Source organism: Oncorhynchus nerka, linkage group LG21, assembly GCF_034236695.1.
Source record: "Oncorhynchus nerka isolate Pitt River linkage group LG21, Oner_Uvic_2.0, whole genome shotgun sequence".
In the NCBI taxonomy this organism is placed as follows: Eukaryota; Metazoa; Chordata; class Actinopteri; order Salmoniformes; family Salmonidae; genus Oncorhynchus; species Oncorhynchus nerka.
In genome coordinates this window covers 25200008-25220960 of record NC_088416.1, presented here as the reverse complement: position 1 = coordinate 25220960, position 20953 = coordinate 25200008, and the positions used below count along the sequence as shown (strand labels likewise).

General features: G+C 44.5%; 2 protein-coding genes across 2 annotated transcripts in view; one reads left to right on the top strand and one right to left on the bottom strand.

Moving 5' to 3' along the window:
* Window positions 1–4578, top strand: part of LOC115110310 (protein tweety homolog 3-like) — a 74388-nt gene extending 69810 nt beyond the window's left edge. Inside the window, exon 14 of the mRNA XM_029635851.2 lies at window positions 857–4578. Coding sequence (XP_029491711.1) covers window positions 857–1039 — 183 coding nt within the window. The 3' untranslated portion in view covers window positions 1040–4578. The remainder of the gene's footprint in view (window positions 1–856) is intronic.
* Window positions 4579–12718: 8140 nt separating this feature from the next.
* Window positions 12719–20672, bottom strand: LOC115104164 (beta-1,3-N-acetylglucosaminyltransferase lunatic fringe-like). The gene is made up of 7 exons (XM_029625413.2): window positions 20105–20672; window positions 15697–15745; window positions 15285–15387; window positions 15013–15166; window positions 14620–14871; window positions 14422–14507; window positions 12719–14283 (listed from the first exon to the last, which is right to left on the bottom strand). Exons 1-7 carry the CDS (start codon window positions 20534–20536, stop codon window positions 14217–14219), a joined length of 1143 nt encoding a protein of 380 aa, XP_029481273.2. The 5' UTR covers window positions 20537–20672; the 3' UTR covers window positions 12719–14216.
* Window positions 20673–20953: the final 281 nt, after the last annotated feature.

Here is a 20953-nt window from a genome sequence, read left to right as displayed (position 1 = left end):
GTATCTACCTCTACTATCGACCACTAGTATCGACCACTAGTATCGACCACTAGTACCTACCTATAGTATCTACCACTCGTATCTACCACTAGTATCTACATACAGTATCTACCACTCGTATCTACCACTAGTATCTACCTCTAGTATCTACCACTAGTGTCTACCTACAGTATCTACCACTAGTGTCTACCTACAGTATTTACCACTAGTATCTACCTACAGTATCTACCACTAGTATCTACCACTAGTATCTACCTATAGTTTATACCTATAGTATATAGGTAGATACTGTAGGTAGATTTCTGATCTCACACACAGACTGTTCAGAGCCAAATCTGAGGGTAGGGGAATCTGAGATATTCTGAACATATTGCTGATCCTAGGTGTCCACAATACGCTGTCCAAATGACCCCCAGGGTGACATTCCCACAATGCAAAGCCCCGGTGCTGTATCGCGAATGGACTCTGCTCAGTGACTCAATTTAAAATGAATTAATGGACACTGAATTTTTTCTCTGTTGGTGTTGTCATCTGTGATGTGTGGTTCATTCTCCAGCCAAACACTCTCTATTGATTTGTTAAGGTGACCTGTTGTTCTCAGCTTGTTACATTAGTCATGCTTTTTTGATGTCAGGGAAAAGACCTGCACTTTCAAACATAGAACATATCAAATATACACCCCTGAGGCAGAGGCAACATGTAAAGACTTCTGTCTTCATTACAATGTTTTCCAGAGGCCCTTTCTTGACTTTTCCATTTTTGTGTAGTTCTCTATTGGATGAAAATGTTTTATCTGTGAATACACGGGTCATCCCATGCTGTTTTGTTACGCCTGCATGTCTCTTTCTCTCAACAGTACACCTCCAGCATGAGGGCCAAGTACCTGGCCAACAGCGGACCGGGTCCCAGTACCTCCACCCCCGTACCTCCACAGCACCCATCACAGCACCCATCACAGCACCAAGAACACGACTCGGCACACCACTCACGACAGCACACTCCACACCGCCCACCACATCACCCAGCGGCGCAGCTCTAGACAACACCGGGGGCGTGACCCACCAACAGACACGCCAGTGTGGAACCACCCAGCCTCTGGAAACTCTTCTCCAATGCCCCTCAACATCTCTGTGACGTCATCGCCATCCTCATCCAGGCTACAGTCCCCATCTCCTTTCCTCTTCGCTCTTACTAGCCCTCTCCCCCAGCAACAACTTCAAACATCTGAGCCAAATATGTCTTTTGAAGTGTGCTTGATGGCAGAGCAAAGAAAGGAACGCGCAAGGCAGACGCATCGTGTAAATAGTTCTGTCGTCATTACAATGTTTTCCATAGGCCCTTTCATGATGTTTCCAGATGGCCAGTCTGAGCTGGGCCACAGCGGAGCAGCTAGCCAGTGCAGGGTGAGGGCCAATGGGAGGTTATTTCCAGCATTGTGTGATCTCTGTCATCTTCTTCATGGGCTGCTAGTGGACTGACTGAATGGTGGCCCTTGTTCCCCTGCTACCCCCTGCCACCGCCTCGCCTCAGTGCTGGGCCACCCTCGGGGCCCAGGGACAATACAGACTAATGAGGCAACTGGCCTCCAGCTCTTCGTGAACAATCTCTGCTCCTTTTCCACTCCTGTCTGCTCAGTCCACCAAATATAATCTTGAACGGAGTGATATTGTCTTACGTGAGGATATGTTGCTCAAACAACATCTTTTGGTTTTATTTGTCTGCCACTTATGGGGTCTTCCTGTATTTGATATTGTATGAAAGAGACATCCACCATCAAATGGTCCCCATGTTAACCACTGCAAAAACCACTGGTTATGGTGCTGTGAAGGAGAGAACACCTGACGAGATAATGAAACTAAACTGCCATTGCTTTGGTGAGGACTGAGACAGTTATGGGAATATCTAGCACGGATTACTATTGATAGTGATTTTGTTCAATATGTTGCTACGTACTGTTCTCCCTCTCTCTCTCTCATTGCTGTAGGAGATGTTGAGCAATGCCTTACACAGAGAGCTGTGGAAAGGCCTAGAAACTACTGTTCTCTCACACCCTTTTACAGAACTAGGCCTCTGTCATAGCAAGTTGGGATCCAGGCACGGTTCCTCAACGGCCGGATGTACCTCAACAATACTATGGCAATGATATGTCTGAAAGACAAAGACCAGTGTTTCTCAAGCATTTCGTGTGAGTGTTCTTCATAATAGTGAAACATCTCAGTTCCTCATGTAATCCTGTTATCTGGAGGACTGGCAACACGACCAGTAGAACGGCGGATCGAGGAAAGGGCATTAACATCAGTGGTATTATCCGTTCTCTCAATCCATGTGTCTGACGAGATCACACTGATATATCATTACTACTGTCTAACCAGCTGAGACTGCTGATGTCTTATCCACGTAGACATCAGCTTGTTATTGCATTTGTCTCAGACTGTGAGTGGGACCAGTTATCTCGTTTCATAATGTCTTATAGTAGTAGGTCTATGACTGGAAAAGACTGGGCTCTCTTAACTCTTACATTAGTCCTGACCTGCATGTTTGTGGCTGTTGTCCCGTCCCCGTCCCCCCTCCCCCAGGGGGAGTGATACAGTATGCCACTATTCCTGAAAAATGACTGAAGCTACATGGATTTTGAACTGGAGAGTTTTGCTGTGGAAAAAAAACGAGTTTATTTTCGATTCCAGCGTCTGCTCTTGGATGATGTGAACTGAAAAGACAGATGAAGCTCACTGAAGACGAGGAGCTGTGAACGGTGGGACCCGCTGTCCTCTCATCAATACCACAGACCGCTGTTATCAGAACTGTAATTCTCATTACATCCAAGAGTTTGGTCAATTGAGGATATGCTTAATAAAAGGTTCACACTTCTATGGGAAGGTTTTGTTCCCAAACCGGGAGACTTCAGACCAGGAAAGGAAACATTTTGAAACTAACAGAAGCACAAGCTTTTTTTTTGTTCAACACACAGATATGAGGACTAGTTCCAGGTTGCTGAGAGACTAAACAAAAGAGGAGTTTTCCTCCACCATTATAAGACCCATTTAAAAGATCATTTGCAGTGCTCTTCTATTAGCCAGGTATCTTGTGCTGGTGTTGGTGTTCGTCTGCGTACAGTGGTCGGTGTGTTTGCTTGCCAGTCTCCTGTCCTCCCAACAGATCTCTGACCGCCTCACACAGTTCTCCTCTGCTGAACCCTATGGATATATTCACAGACTATAACATCACCTTACATCCAGCGTCTGGAGGCTGTGTACATGTATTAGTATGTATTTCTTCTAAACAGGTGTAGAATTCATGTGTTCTAGTATACGGTTATGCATGTTACAACAGCCAAGACAACTGCAAAATGGACGTCCTAATGCACCAGCATTTCATGGTCACAAAGATGTGTTTTAGCATAAAGAATGATTTTGGAGAGAGAGAGAGAAAAAATACAACTGCGGTAGTTGTTTCACAATGGGTGAATTGAAGGAATGCTGTGGTGACACGGGTTCCCTTGTACCATTTACCTTTTCAGCAAGAACATCCTACTTTCCTGTGGACTCTTAAAGCATGGTGCCCCTTCAAACGTAGAGTGAAATATTGTTGTACGCTGTTGCTACCGACGCTTCTCTTGGCGCCCCTTCGTTCTGCGTTGTAATCAATATGAGAGGTGTGGTCCTTTCTTCAGACTGTGCCAATAACCAAACACAACACCTTACCTTGACTAGGATCTTTTTAAATGTCTCACGTAGGCCTGTTTGTACAGTTCACAGCACTGCGGTTGCCTGAGCAACCAAACGAGGAGAATGAGCCCTACATTTTGAACTGAAAATGAATTGTTATTTTATTCTCTGTGTGAAAGACCATTTATTATAGTAACGATGCATTTTTACTGTTTTTAGAGTAGTCATATTCTCTTTGTTAATGTTGTAATGCTAGACCAATGTACAGACTTTAAAGGGATACTTCGGGATTTTGGCTATTAAGCCCTTTATCTACTTCCCCAGAGTCAGATGAACTAATAGACCACCGTCTCTGCATCCAGTATGAGTTAGAGGTAGATCTGCGAGCCAATGCTAACTAGCGATAGCTGAATGAGTGGAAGTCTATGGTATCTACTAGCAAATGCACTAACGCTAGTTAGAAACTTCCTTCAAACTGCACGCAGAGACAAACAAAATGAATATACCAGTGCATCGGACTATGGGGCAGTAGATAAAGGGATTGATTGCAAAAATGCTGTAGTATCCCTTTAAAACATGTTTGCTAAATGAGCTGGTGAAGTTGACATTTCCTTTGTCATTGTGATAATCTTTTTTGCTTCATTAAAAAAAAAAGTAATTTACCATTGATTATTTTTAGTGTTCATTGCATATATTACAATGTGTAGCAAGCAGAACATTTTTGTTGCTTTTATGGGAATACGATATAGTTTTTGTCTTTCATTGCTTTGTTTTGATAACATTTCCCTGTTGATTTACTCATTTGTTTTCATATTATTTTAAAGCAATTACTAAAATATTGTACTTGTTAAACCTGTGGTTTTATTGAGCTTGAACTCAGTGTTTTGAAATTAAACCAACCTTAAATGTTGAACCCTGACTTGTCTTTACATGTAGTGAAGAATAGACCATGTTGATCATAACTGTTTTCAAATGGACAGAAATGCATGATTTATAAGAGTTTGATTTTAACTCCGGCTTCCACTGTAAAATAATGTAGCCTATGGGCAGCTACCAATGGTGAACAAAGATAAGATTTCTTGCTCCACTTGGCTGACATTGTGACTAGTAGCACTAGGCAGCAGCAGAACTGCACAGTGTCTCAGTAAATATATCTGCGCTATAGTACTCTGAGGTGATGGGTGTTTGTTGATACAAGTATTTTGATATTCAACACAGCAGGCTTTGTTACAGGCAGTAATATAGCTCAAATGTATTTCTGGGCTGTGCTATTGTTCTCTAGTGTGCAGATTGAAAGGCTATAGGCCTGGATGTCCTGTTGACTGGAGGAGAAAGGCTGTGTTGTCTGTGTAACCTCACTGGGCCGACGGCAGGCGAGAGGCCAGTGTCACAAACAGGACAGGCGTCCAGCATTGTCTCCTTCCTGTAGGGCAGAACGTCAGGCAGCTGCTGTCTCTCCAAGACTGGCGTCCTGTCTAGTCTAAGGGGGGTTGGAGGGATGGGAACGGGGATGGATGAGTGAATGGTCCCTCAAGCCTGAATGATCATGAGCCAAAGTACTTTAATCCTAGTATTTTGTTCATACCATTTTACTACAAATGTGACGTTAGGGACTCAGCCTTTACGATACATGAATTTAACAAACATGACAGAAATGTCCAACAAATCCTTTTAAATCAAATCTGTTTTGTCACGTGTTCTTCCAACATAGTATGAACAAAGAAAACTGGTCAACACTTCTTCCTGGATCGTAGGATGATGATAAGTGAACAGCTGGAGAAGTAGATGAACTCAGCAGCTGTCCATTCCTTCTGGCCACTCACTGCACTGTCATCAGTTTGGAAGGTCCATTTAGTATCTCGCACCAGATGTGAACTTTGGTAACTCTTTAGGGTATACGTTAAGTATGCATGGAGACAACAATGCATATCAGATTATCTTATTTTGGTCTTCCATGTAAATGGTTAATGATGCTTACGATATTCGATAATTCTTTCAAATTACTTTTTCTAATTCTTGTCTGAATATGTAGCAATCACATCTACCCCCTTTCCTTCCCTGCTTCTCAAACGTTTCAGTTTAACTGAGAAGTAAAGAAACAAAGCAGAACGGTGTTTAAATAGTCTTGTTTCTCCTGAAGAGGCAGCCAAGTTTTTCGCAAATGCACCGGAAATGTATTCAGCGAGAAGGAGCGCGCTAATGAAATTTCACACAGTCTTACTCTTGAGGAAATTGAATTACTCCCCATTGTTGAATTGGAGGAATGCATTGCTAATGCATTGAGGTGGAGGGCTGAATGGCGGAGCTGGGCGAGATGGTGCCAGGGCCCTCTGACCCCCAGCAGATACTTCCTGAGTCGGACCTGGGCGCGCAGCCAGATGCTCCTACACTAGCACAGCTCTCTCTGGAGGATTCTAACCCCAGCTCTCTCTCCTCTGGAGGATTCTAACCTCAGCTATCTCTCTAGGACTCCGAGCAGCTGCATGACAGACCAGACAGAAGAAGCCTATTAGTGTAGATGCCTCTCTAAATTTTCATCCATTTTTAGCTTGAATTAGAAAGGTCTAATTCTAGAGGATGTCTCTGTATTCTGATTCACTCTTTTTTTAACACAATGTACAGTAGTGTCCTGGGGGACTGAGCCAGGCAGAGAGCAGTGAATGCAGGTCCCAGGCATCTGACTGGAGGGACGTCCTACCAGGCACATTGTAGTTGGAGTCATGGGAGGGCCTGGGAGTCAAGGAGATGGGGTGTGTTGCTTGTCCCTCCTTTGTGGCTGGACTCAAAAGAGAGAGGCAGCTGTATCCTGGTTGGGGGTGTCTGTGTTACTCACATCCCAGCAGCTCTTTTACACACATCCCCCACACACCAGGAGGGGGAATGAGGGATCGCTAGAGCTACCCTGTTGCCCCCTCCCTAACCTTTTATTCCATGGCTGTGCTCAAAGCCAGTCATTTTGAAAAGCAAGCATTGGTATTGGTGCAGGGTAGTCATCTTCTCAAGCAAATCTCCTCCTCCCCTCTCACTGTCCTACTTTTTACATTGATCTAAACCGTATCCCTCTTCGTTCCTAGGCTTTGAGGAGAGTCTTGCCTCCTGGGCAAAACTACTGTCTTGAACCAATGTTTTTCCACCACCTCCGGTTTAACAGATTTAACAAGGTACATTTTCACATTAGTTTGCCACACTTGCCGTGAATGTGGCCACATTCCTCCTGTAGAAGCAACAATGGCTGGAAATGGTATTTACAGAAAGAGCTATTGTGTTAGAAGGCAGGGTGACTTGTATATCGCTACAAAGAACTGGTCTTCCTCTGTGATGACGATTGTCTTGTTACTGGTAGGTTGCTGGTTGGTTGCTGGTTGGCTCTTAGGCCTAATACTGCAATGGAATGATTGAACTGAGCCCCATTTGAAGTGTGGGCACACCCATAACAGTAATCCTAGATCACAGATGCATTAGTCGGATTTGGTATACAGTAGGTTATGAATAAACAGCATTATGCAATAGCTGTAATATACTGTATTTAACTGAAAATCTCCGGACAGGTGGCTATGAGGCATACATGGCAGTAATCAAGCTTCAGTCAACACTCGTAGCTTGGAGTCATATCTCTCGAGTGTCTGCCGGGGCAGAGGCCTGGAGAAGGTCCTGTCTGTCCGGAGAATTAATTTGCCTCCTGATTTGCATTCCATGCAAAAGCTTGGTGTCTCGCACACCCCTAAGACACTTACACAAGATATGTGCTTGAGTCCCTAAGTTAGGGCTGTTTTTCCCTAAATGTTTTCAGGAAATGTTCTATTTTGTTGCATCCACTATCAAATTAACCTTTCCTGCATACCTCTGCTGAAGATCTCTTTGGTGTTCCACAGTAAGAACAGGCCTTCTTCCTTGTGTACATTTCAGAATGTGTTGTAATGGGGGTCAAATTACTTTAGGCATGTCAACCTATAGTGTCCAACTGGTAAAGATGATGGGTCTTCATCTCTCCAACATCCAGCATGTCTCTCCAACATCCAGCATGTCTCTCCAACATCCAGCATGTCTCTCCAACATCCAGCATGTCTCTCCAACATCCAGCATGTCTCCAACATCCAGCATGTCTCTCCAACATCCAGCATGTCTCTCCAACATCCAGCATGTCTTACGCGACACAACCTGGGGTGTAAGAGCTGACGGTGATATTTGCATATCTGAGAGTAGCATCAATATTGAAATACTGATCTCCTCTGTTGCTACTGTTATGATGTTAACGCTGAGGGTGTGGGCCCACGTGTCACTCAACAGCCCTGCAGGTGCCAATGTTGTCACTGTAGATCACTGGACTGGGAAGAGAATTAGACCCCAGGGCATACAGTAGGAGATGATCCTTCACGAGATGATCCTTGTTCCCCAAGTATAACGGAGTTCGTGTTCCTGCCTCACAGTGGAGCTCCCTTGTACACTGAGTATACCAGACATTAGGAACACCTTGAGTTGTACCCCTCCCCCTTTGCCCTCAGAACAGCCTCAATTTCGTCGGTGAATGGACTCTACAAGGTGTCAAGTGTTCCAAAGTGGATGCTGACCCATGTCGACTCCAATGCTTCCCACAGTTTTTGCCAAGTTTGCTGGATGTCCTTTGGGGTGGTGGACCATTCATGATACACATGAGAAACTGTTGAGCGTGGTAAAAACACAGCAGCGTTGCAGTTCTTGACACAAACTGATGCGCCTGGCACCTACAACCATACCCCGTTCTAAGGCACTTAAATCCTTTGTCTTGCCCATTCACCCTCTGAATGACGCAATCCTTCTTTAACCTATCAAATCCAAATGTATTGGTCACATGCAGATGTGTAGCGAAATGCTTGTGCTTCTAGCTCCCACCGCGCCGTAATATCTAACAAGTAATCTAACCTAACAATTTCAACAACTACCTCATACACACAGGTGTAAAGGAATGAATAAGAATGTGTACATATAAATATATGGATGAGCGATGGCCGAACAGCATAGGCAACATGCAGTAGATGGTATAGAGTACAGTATATACGTATGAGATGATTAATGTAGGGTATGTAAACATTATATAAAGTGTCATTGTTTAAAGTGACTAGTGATACATTTAGTACATCCTCCCATTCCTCTACAGTGATTGAAGTGGATTTAACAAGTGACATTAATAAGGGATTGTAGCTTTCACCTGGATTCACCTGGTCAGTCTATGTCATGGAAAGAGAAGATGTTCCTCATGTTTTGTGTACTCAGTGTATGTTTCTTTAAGTGTAGGAAAGTACTTTGGGCCTTGGGCAGCGATGGTATATGAGTGAGGAATGGGCGGGGCAGCCTTTCATGTCTTTGATGAAATAAGTGGATGTTTTCAGATAATTCAAATGATTCCATTAGGACAATGTCATGGAAAGTGTTTGAGTACATTATCATTGTCACTCTCTTAAGACTGTTGGTGGATAATTCAATTACAGCTTGTGCCAACAGGAATGAATTGCCCAGCACTCGGGTCAAATAATTCTATAATCATGAGTTACAGGCTCAGCCTTTCCGAGTCAATGTGGGATGGATGGGGGATGGGGGATGGGGGGGGGGGGGGTCAAGCTATTGGCTGAACACACAGGAACTGTTTTTGCCTGCTGTGGGACACTGTAGAAGGTCTCTTATGTATTACCTTACCCAATGGGCCTTTCAAGAGGCTGTGGTATATGGATGGATCGGTCTGGGAGGAGCCTGCAGCACTCCTCTGAGGCTGGATCTTCACTATAGTCTGTTCAAGGACACTGTCTTCACAAGTAATAGCCACTCTGAAGTTCAAGCAAGCCTTCACTTCTAGAGATATGTGACACCTGGATTATGGTAAAGACAGCCTTCCCAGTTTTTGAGTATACGTTGAGAAAGCGGATTAAGCCCGCAGCCAGTTGCTGTGAGTGCTACCTCCCAGTGGGGCTATACAGAACCGTCCTGCCACTCCAGCCGCTCCTAATCCCACAGACACTGTGGGCTGTTAATTGGAGACTGGCTGGGTGGGTGATCTGCAGGGGAAAGCCACGGTGACGGCGTGCGAGTCACCAGCGTCTCCGCAATCCCCGGCACGCTGTGGAATGTTTGTCTCCTGGCAGTTGTTCCCATGTTGGACGCCTCCCATACCTCGCCAGATTTTAGCCTTGTGCCAGGATTCACCATGAACATCACTGCAGAAGTTTCCTAATCCACACCACCACTGCCCCACCGTTGGCCCAGCATCGTCCGGGTTTGGCCGGTGTAGGCCGTCATTATAAATAAGATTTTGTTCTTAACTGACTTGCCTGGTGAAATAAAGGTTCAATTAAAAAAATACATTTAAAAAATGGAATTGAAATGATGTGGAAACGGCGTTGATTCAACCAGTGTGCGCCCAGTGGGTATGAGTGAAAACGAGGCAGACCTCCCTAATAAAACATACTTTTTGTGTGTGCTTTGACACATCTGAACCAACAGCAAGCAGGGAGGTGCGAGATGTAACACCTATGAGGCTATAGATTCTCCGAGGTGTTAGTGTCTTGTCAGCAGGATACAGACAGTTCCAGATCTTCACCGTCTATAGCCATCTCTGACACTTCTCTGTAGATAAAATGATCGTTGGATTAACTGATGAATGTGTCCACCAAATGAGTCCGAGTGAGTCAACATGCAACTACCTTTAACAGGTTTGCTTTCACATTTCATTATCAAGGCACCAGTTGTTCTGGCCTTTACATTGCACATTTGTCGGGGGGGGGGGTTCATGATTTAAATATAGTTATAATGTTTGGAACCCTACTCGCTCTATTATTGGCCTACACATTCTCAAGTAGGTTGTGAGCTTTTTTTAGACAGGAAGCACCCATTAAATGGACCGTCTGTGAAAAGGCGGAACTCAGACAGTCTGTAGCGTCTGAAGTGGAGGGGACCAGTCAAAACAAATAGAAAACCTTTAAGTCCATGTGTGTTTAAAGTACTTATGAATTCATGTCAACTGCCACATGGGAATTCTCAGGACTAACTATCGTTAAAAGGGTGGCAGAGCAGACAGACAGTCTAGATACATCAGCTATTCCTGATGACTGACGCCCAGGGTTAAAGCCACAAGTACGGCGAGGGTGAGAGCGGACAGTTTGACTGACACGATTCTGGAGAAGCTAACACAAGACTGGAGATCGAGTGTCGACTGGCATCAGTGTGTGGGGAAACAACAACTATGCAGATAATTCATCATTTAAAAACGGAATTTGGATAGAGGACTGGTTTGGTTCCTAAAGCCTTTATCAGTGATAACGGGATGTGGTACAACAACACCCCTGGTTCTATTTCAACATTATGTCTCGTCACCAGAAGAGATGAGGTTTACAGGGCTGTAGCATCCTGTTGTTGCTCTCTGATAACCCTCTCACCAGTTACATGTCTTTCTGTTTGTCATCTGTCACCTTCTGTTGTGTCTGTAACTACACGTCTATGGTTGTCTGTCTCTTACAATCAGGCTACAGTCCCACTGAATGGAAGTCCTCTCTCTCAAAGCATATTGTAATCTTTTGACTCACCCACTTTACATTTACAGTCATTTGTCCATTTAGAAAACATTTCATGTGAAGGGATGAAGGACCCGTCAGTGAAGCTGAGCATGTGAGACAAATTACCAGAGAGAACATCCAGACCACGAAGCCATAATCGTAGCTTGGCTTGGTGATTATGTAGTGGGAAAAGTTACAGGCCCTTAATGTGTCTGAATCTCCGTTTCAAACAGACATCTGTCATCAAGCTCTCTCTGTTCTCTCCTTTCCAGTGACACATGAAATGATAACTGCCCCCCCCCCACCCCCAATCTTTATGGAGGTGTGAAATGTATTATATGACACAAGCCATCACTAGTAACCGTATCCATTTAACCAGTGGCTATTGGCTGGGTAAAACTTTATCCAGAAGAAGGAACGGGTTCCTTTACTGGCACTGGACCCATGTGAACAGCATCAAAATGGCTAAAGTATATGAACTCTTGTACAATTCAGGGTTAAGTCGCAGATGTGTCCTCGTAATAACACGTCTTCTTCGGCACCGAGAGCGGTTTGATCTTTCACTTCGAAAAACAAAGGTTTTACATGAATAACAAATCCTTAATTGAAGAGTAATGTGATCTCCTACAGCTTCTGGGCTCCAAAGTCTGGTCTGACTCACAGGGTTACAGAAACGTTACCTTGGTCAGTCGTTTCTAAACCTAGAGGGATGGAAACTTCTGAGAAGCTTTTCTGCGCTATAGGTGAGACTGCATTGGTTGAGTGATGGACGTTGGGTCTAATACCTTTCAGATCAGGCAGGGCTGTTTATGTACTGTAAGAGGGGTACAATGCATTACCCACAATTCCTCGTTGCCAAACAGTTTTCCCGCACTGTGTGATGAATGATTTCCTCCATCTTTTGCATAGAATTCTAATGTCTGAAGAAAAGCAGTGGCTCAGTCTGTCAGAAACACAGGAATGTCACGTCTGATCACAACCAGCGGAATTAGGATTGTGACACATGGAGAACGGCGGTTCCACACTGTGGGTCTGTTTATTTCCTCGCAATCCTTTTCGACCGCAACAATGTCCTTTCCCATACCCAGTGTTGTAGACTAATAAATAAAGTCTGCGTTGTGGCTTTTAAGTGTAATTTACACGCTGGGCCTCAGCCAACATTCAGACTCACTGGGAGAGGTCGTTTGTCCAAATGCTTTATTTAGTGAGACAAGCACAGAGCTTTAGACAGAGTACATAAGAATTTGCGCATTGCCATTTCTATACAGCCCTTTTATATGGCATGGTTGTGAGAGATGACGGAGTTTACAATGATAGTTTTTAAATCGTCATGCCTGGGTGTGCCTTCTAACAGACGGTTACATACAAAACCATAGCAAGGTACGACACCCTATCTCATCTCTTCTAAATAATGACGTGATTGAATAGGCTGATTTTGGTCACACACACACACACAAATACAATTCTAACCTTTCATGTAGAAGTCTATCTGTAATCTCATGCTATGAATGAAAACAAAATACCAAACAAAAATTGTTTCTCAGTGGTTATCCAACTTTATTTCAAAGCGTCATGTTCAGGCACCACAGTGGTGGCTTCCCTGAGAAGCAAACAGAACCATCCAGACACTGGAGGATAAATAACAGCCCTTTAGCGCAGTTACAACAAGCAGTAAAAAACATGTCCAGGTCGTCAAAATCATTTACATTCTAATCCGCAATATACACATTTAGCATTTCAACAGAAAAAGCCACAGTACACAAGTACTGCTTTATAATCAACATATACAAGCCGACCCAATATGGGTCGTTTACAGAGGAAGAACACCTCTGTGTGTGTAAACACTGGTGTTGCTCTTGCAAAGCTCAATACCAAACCAACTCGCATACTCACTGAGGAATAAATTACACTAGTGTACATGGCTCTCCGTCAATCCATTTTGTGTAAAAAATTATCGGAGTATTACATGTGTAGATGGTAATCTAAAAAGTAAATAAACTCTCAGTGGAAGAGTTGGAGGTAATTTAGCTACTTCACAAGAGCAAGCAAAAGTTCATTTGAAACCCAGCTGTGCAATTTTTAAACAAGACCATCTTCAAACAAATCAACAGTTGATTGTAACAGAAAAAAAAATCTATGTCTTTGCTATATATTATTTTCCCTGATTCTATCAAATGCAAGGAATGTTCTTAAATACAATCAAATCTAGAGATATTGATATTTTGGGGCTTATATCATTACATCTGTTGTTTTTGACACAGCTGTGAAACATGAGGACGTCAATTCATTCATTTAAAACTATCAATAAGGGAGAAAGTGCTTATTCCTGATATACCTCAGATTTTATAACCTGACGGCACATTCGGAAAACTGCCTTCTGCCAGCTCAAATCATATTAGTAATAACACTGACAAATCATTAACAAAAAGCACCAAAATATCTTCATATTATTGTTTTTGTCCGGAGTCTGAGATGAACAAAAAAAATTAACTACAACCAAAAATCCCAAAATGAAAACCATTTCCTCTACAATCTCAGAAATTCTGACCGTATGATTATTTCTATAGAACCTAAAAGGATTGTCTTGAATGGCTTCCAAAACCCAGAAGAAACAAAAAGAAATTGAACAATAAGGGAAAATATTCAGCGGAAATTCAACAAATGAATCATGTAAAGCTGGCAAAAGGCTTGGATATATAGGTAGTATATTCTATAAGAATTGCAAATACATTTACAAGCAACATTTAAAACAAAGCACTGATTGCCTGCAAAGCCATAATGCTGAAAGCTCCTTCCCACTAAGTGCCTGCCTGGCTCCTCTGCCCCTATGCCAGGGGAGGAAGCCAAGACACCACACAGGAAGGAAATGTCCCAAGGCGGGCCGCACAGCAGCCCAGTAAAACTATCAGAGTCCGTGTGCCACTGAAACAAAAATACAGTGACATCACAGTCCGATACCAAACACGGGTCCCCACCAGCCTTTCAGATACCGAGGCACGGCGGGGACGAGGATACCAAAGGAGCCGGTCACCTAGTAGGCAACCTGAAGCGGACACCAAGGGGTGTCTGGGTACAGCAAACAGTGCACAGACTTAAACCTGGAACACAAGGAGCGAGAGACATGGAGGTTAGATTAACAGAGAAAAAATACATATACCCTCTTTACAGTCAAGATAGTTCAAGTAGAGTAGGATCGCCATTTGTGTATTAGTTGTCATGCAGAGGTCATGTCTCACCTTGATGGGTCTTCCTCCACTGGGAAAGCCCCTTTCATATTGATAATGTTCCTCTTGTTCTCAAACATTCCATAACTCAATGTGATCTGGAATAAGCAAATACAAGAAAGAAATTAGCACCCCTGCCCAATAAGTTCAGATAAATGCTGAAACTCTATTCTCACAGAAACAACAGACGGACACACGTGCCCATCTCACCTGTTTGTGGAGTTCAGATCTGGACACCTGCTGCAGGTTCTCCAGATGGGAGTGGAAGAAGTTACTGCGGGTCAGAGGCACCCCCAGCACCGACTCGATGATGTAGCCGATGGTGCAGTCGTCAGGCAGACGAATCTTCTCTGCCGTGTTCATAAAATGGCCGCCACTGGCCCATGGGCTCATCTTCAAAGCCAGGCCTCGACTCACACAGAAGCCGGCTCCCCCAGTAGCAAACCAGAAGTTTACTGGTCGCTGGAGAGATAAAAGAAGAAAAAAGACAGCGAGCATGTTAAGTTGTTGTTATGCAACCCTTCTGAAGCATCTCAAACTTTTAATAACCAATTGAAAAGTTGTTATAAGTTGTTATAAGCCAGGAGGGCTAAGTCCACCTACCATCTTGTTGTCTCCTAGCCTCTCTGTGGCCTCGATGGGCCGGTCCAGGCTGGGCTTGCCAATGTACATGTCCTGGGTGTGGGGGTAGTGGGACAGCAGCTTCACCAGAGTCCTCATGTTAACGTAGTTATCATCATCCACGTGACAGAACCACCTAAAGGAGGGGAAAACACTGTTAAAGCGTTCTAATATTTCAATTAGAACAATAATCACTATCAAATCTAGAATGACATACAGCCTGGGTAAATGCAGCACTTTAAATAGACACGTACTTTTTCCCAGACTCAATGAACTTGTCGTACTCCACAGCCATCTTGCAGGATAGAGCTTGGCGGCTGTGTGCTGCTGAACAGTTGGTGTTGATGGCGTGACTCCCTGTAGGAACAATGAGGGAGGTGAGTTAATAGTGAGGGAGGTGATAGTGAGTTACAAACTAGTACCTTACAAGCTAGCTAATGCAAGTAATTGTAACTATAGCGCTGTTAGAGCCTTAACCCCATCTGCCACTAAGACTACATGCCCCAGGAGCTCAAAGCAACAAATTCCATGGGGATTAAAATAGGGGCTTGGTTTCTCACTATCAAATCTGGACATTTAATGGTGAACTAATCCCAGCTACTGTTCAGGTTAAGACAAATATAAAATGATAACTAAAATATTTATTTTTAAAAATCCAAAACTCACCCATTTTCTTCTTCAACTCCTCATCTTCTCCATCTGTGAAGATGTATGTCTGAAAAGGAGGGAAAATACATCAGATCACATTGTGAGAGTGGAAATCCATGAAATCAAAGCCCTCACAGAACAAGTGGTGGCACAAGAGTCAGTTGGATTCCAAACTACAGTATGTCTGATGTCCTTGTTCACCATACAGCGAATTCAGTGTGAATTCAGTCTTTTATGCATGTGGAAAACACATGGCGTTAAACAAGCCCCATTCTAATAAAGGCCTCTTATGCAATGTTCCCCTCTCTCCATAGCAACTGTGCAGACCCCCCCCCCCCCCAAAAAAAGTATCCCAGACAGAACAAAGGGAGGCAACCCCCACGGACCCCCAACACCCTTAAGACCCAACACCATTCTGGATCTGTACCCACTCCCTAGCTCCAACATGTTGACTAGAAATAGAAATCGATGGCCATCATACAGATATCAATGGAGACATCACCAATGATCATTTCAGCACCACCTGTGTGACACAGAGTAAGGTCTTGGCAGCCAAAGAATAAAGCTGTCAAGGTTAGAACCCTGCAGGCTGGTGTTTAGTTAACAACAAAAGGCAGCCTCAGTGGCACACTTAAAAGAGCAGGTAGGGATTAGGAGTTGTTTTATGGTGGGTAGGGCTTAGCAGGTGCCAGGCAGCCCTCCCCCAGGCAGACAGGGCTGATGAAAGGGCCCCCATGGCCTGTTTGTGTCTGCCGTTGCCTGTTTGTGTGCGTGTGTGTGTGTCTGCCCGTTGCCCGTTTACTTTTCCTCTCTTGTGAGACAGCACCTGCCTTCTCTCCGCCACGTGCCCCAACACGCCAGGTAGCAGCGTGCACTCAGCCCCACTCCCTCCTTCCCTTTCTCGCTGCTCGCGACCTCCCAACAGCTAATGACAACTGAACCAACCCCACATTCCCACTAATTGATTGCTGCCTCTGACTGTTGAGCAGCAACAGCCATCTGAGATCTGTATCTAAACCGTGGGGCTGGCTAAGTTCATGCCAGAGGGCGAGAAGGCAAAGACATTCACTTTTCTAATAACTCCCCTCTCATTTCTACACTTCAGTACTATCTGCCATCGGTGACAAAGCTTTATCTGATTGGTTTGCACAACAAACTGGGAGCAGATGTTGTGCGATGGATGCTGCAAGGCCCTGGGCCTGTGTTTGTTTAAGGAAGGGTGGTGGTTTCACTGGTAAAGGGATCAGAGGCTGGCGCTGCTTGCTTTAAGTTCCCTCTGAATGGACAGCCTAATCACTGAGGCAGCTGCCAGAGCGGCCCGGGTACTGACAGAAAGGGGTCGAGAGGGGCTGATGGAGGGGGGGGGGGGGGGGGGGGGTCTCACTGCTGATTAGTAAAATCGAAATCTGTGTGTGGTCATTCACCCCCCCTTCAAGCCCCTACCCATCCCCCGTTCTCACCACCCCATACGCTGGCCCTCTTCAATAGAACAATGCCGGGTGTTTTCATGCTGGTTAAAGTCCTCCACTGGGTAAATTCTAACTATGTTTGCTTGTATTTGCATACAGCTGCAGCAGTTAACTAAAAGAGAAGTCTCCAAAGGGCTAAATGGCTTTTGTCTTAACTGAAACATTAAAGAAAAGTAGTCAGTCAAACGGAATACTAATTCATTTACCCCCGTAGTTTGATGAATCCTGTCCCGTGAGGAGATTAAAAAATGTATTAAGATGACTGTCTGAACCACAGATGAGGGCTGGGGTTGGGGGGGGGTAGTGCACTCCTCCCCACTAAGGAAAGGCCTGGCACGGCCCAGTCTGAGCATGGTGCCTGGCTGGCTGTCTCAAGATCCCCGGGAAGGAAGGGCACGGACTACACCCCCCTCCACTCATCTCCCTTCAACAACCACCTACACCCCCCACCCCACCCCTCCCCTCCCCTCACTCAACCATGCCGCTTTCTCCCTTCCCTTTAGCACAGCACTAAAGTCACTGGAGTGTGGACTACAGTACAGGACAGAGAACAGGCCACCTACAGACACAGAATGACACTTTCCCACTCTGACCAGCTGGATATTCACACACTCATTCCTTCATACTGTGCAGGGCTATTTGATTAACTCAACAATGGAGCCAAGTCTTCTCCAAACTACCAGACGTACAGACGCTCGTTTTGGGAGTGCTGGCGAATTAATATAATCTCAATTAAAAATGGAATGCATATCAAACCACTATGATGTCACTGCCAGTGCCAGGCTACCAGCTGTCCTGTCCAGACACAACCAAAGTCAATACCTTTATAATGCCCATTGATGTGTAGTTTAGAGCTAGATTTCAACCTGTGTTTGGTTGCTAGTTATATACTGCAGAGTCCAGAGTACTACAAGCCATAGAATGCTGTTGCTGCACAGTTTGTTCTCTCATTGTTTTGAGGCTCACTCACTAGGGAAGCTGCATTGTTCCAGGGGGGAAATCTGCTGAAACACCGGAAACAAGGGCCTACTATTTGAACAACCCGTGCATAATAGCAAGTTGTAAAAAATAAAAAAAAACATTGTATTTATCATGTTATGTCATAGTACTTTTGCTTACTCACTAACTTATGACTCATTAAAAAAAAAAAAAAAAATGGGCCTTTCACTACAACGATTCTCTTCACCAAATAATTCCCCCCCCCCAATAACTTCTTTAATTTGGTGTAATAAAAAAACTAACTTCTGACCATAATACTAAATCAGATCTATTATTCTGCCAGACAGTAAACCACAGGCACAATTCTATCATGGTAATCACAGATTGGATCTACCCTCTCTATTTACATATAAACATGATCTGATAGCAAGTCCGTTGGCTTAAGGAAACAGAAAGTCTATATCCTGTGCTGGAAATACTAATCAGGGCTCTGATCTGCCCAGTGAACCAGTGCACAGTTCTAGTCAGGCCTCACCTGCTGGCAGAATGCCATGATCTCTCTACCAGCTACAGACATGATCAACTGGATGCAGTCAGCTGAGCTCCACAGGTGTTCGTCAGTTGAGCATTATCATTTAACCTGGGTGCAGATGTCCATATGTGCTGAGACCGGATTTCTATGACTGGCATTAGAACCATCTTTTGTTCTCTAACTTCTGGCCACCTGTCAGCCTTCCTCCAGGAACTCCCATTTGTATTGTGGGCCCAGGCTGGCCTTTATTCCTGCACTGGCTCCCACCAGCTGCCTGATTAAACCCTGATTAAACCCTGCTGTTAACCCATCTCAGAGAGAGAGAGTTCACTTACATCATCCACTACGGTAAGCACAACACACTCAATTGGGGTATATATTTGATAATGTATTTGATTTTGTAATGTATTTGATAATGTGATGCATCTTATGTGTTCAAAGTTCCATTTTCATGGCAACAGACTCAACTCACTCTACTTCCTCTGCATACAGAGAGAGGGACAGTGTTGCCATGACTAACCTTGCCATTTTCAAAACGCCCGACACAGAGTGGGGTTTGGCTTGGGATGGAGAGAAGAGTACCCAAAAGAAGGTGGATAAAGAATGTGTGATTGTGCCCGAGGAGAATTTAATTGACTTTTGAAAAAAAATGCGTGACAACTCTGGGTAGTGGATAAAATCACTTTGACTAGCCTCGGTTTCTTCTCGGCGATGGCTGTGACTGCCTTTGTGCACCAGTCTAAAAGAGCTTGGTTCTCAGGACTGAATGTTCAAACTCAGCGTGCTACTCCCAGCACAAACCTCCCTATAGATGCACCCCTTTGTCCCAAGCATCCCCTTAACGAAGCCCCCGTTCTCCCATCCCTTGGCTGCTTGACCCAGACTCAGCTCCCACGTTCCCATGGAGCGGCTGAGACAAGGGGGCTGGGAAAGCTTTTCTTCCCCCCCCCTCAGAAAGACGCTTTGTTAGACCCTGGAAAGGGGACAGCACTGGAGCTGCTGCTGCGAGACATACATTGCACCAGGGCATTCACAGGGACACCCAAAAAGAGTGGGATAATAGAGAGAGGGGGAAAAGGAGGGGGTGCAGAGTCCTGAAATTGCTCCCTGTGTTCTCAGGGGCATCACTCAAGGCAAAATACAAAGTGACAGAGCCTAAGGAACTCTGAATAATTAAGAGGGTAATATGGACAGTTCGGGAACGAACAGTTACCTCACCTGACATGAGTGGGACAGATGTTTCAGTGGGTCAGCAGTAACACTTAACTCTCATTGGTGGGTTGTTGTAAAGCATATTTGATGGGAGAAAATTAGGCCTTTTGCCCATTTTTGTAAAAGCATTGTGTGCCATGGTAAATTGCCTAGCCTAAGCCTACTAAAAGGAAACCTAGTGAAAATATGTGATTGTTTTATTCTAGACTTTTATCCATGGAAGATTTCAAATGAACCGTATTCTTCTGATAATAATGTAGTAGTGTTGGCTTACCTGCTGCATGTTTCTAGAGATCCAGGTATCCAGAAGGAGATTCAGTCGAGACTGATGGAACTTCTTTGTGGTCTTGACAGCGATGAAGATGTCATCTGCACTGATGTCCTCTGCGGGGGAGGCATCTGTCGCTGACTGAGCGGACCCTGCAGGCTTGTCCGCCTCTCTCCGTCCCCGGGTCAACTTGGAAAAATACGCAGAGAATCCTTTTTTTGCCTGCGCCTCCAAGTTGACTTGTTGCTGAGCAGCCTTCACTCCGTCCGTAGCCAAGGTGTCCGTGCTCTGGAGTGAGCGCGTCCCCATCTCTCTCTGGTTTGGAACGTCATCTACCTGAACTCTTTGATGCTGCGCGACCACCAAGAGCAACAGAAGGCAGGTGAATCCTGCACTGGTTATAGAGATAACCGTTTTCTTACCAGAACTTTTCGACATGTTGATATATTTCAAAACTACAACATGTAGTTGTATACTGAGAATCACGTATATTGAAAGTCCATATAGTAATTATCTCCAGAATGAACAAAGAAATCAAACAGTGGTCCCGTGCGTCTGCATTATTATAATACAATGCAATTTTGTTCTAACCCAACTTTATAACCTACCCGCCAAGCTAGCCACGCCTCATGGGCGGTCTGTAATGTGCCATTGCGCTCTATTGTGGGGACGCTGAGAAAAGACTCTTCCCCCGGGCGGGATCTACCACGTAGACACGCCCACGTTTGGAGGGGCGCGCGCGTGTGTGTGTGTGTGTGTGTGTGAAATTAATTTTTGTAAACCCATTGTTACTTTTGAATTCCTTGCCCGCCAAAGTTTTCCACATTCTGCCTTTTCACATTCTGCCTTAACTTT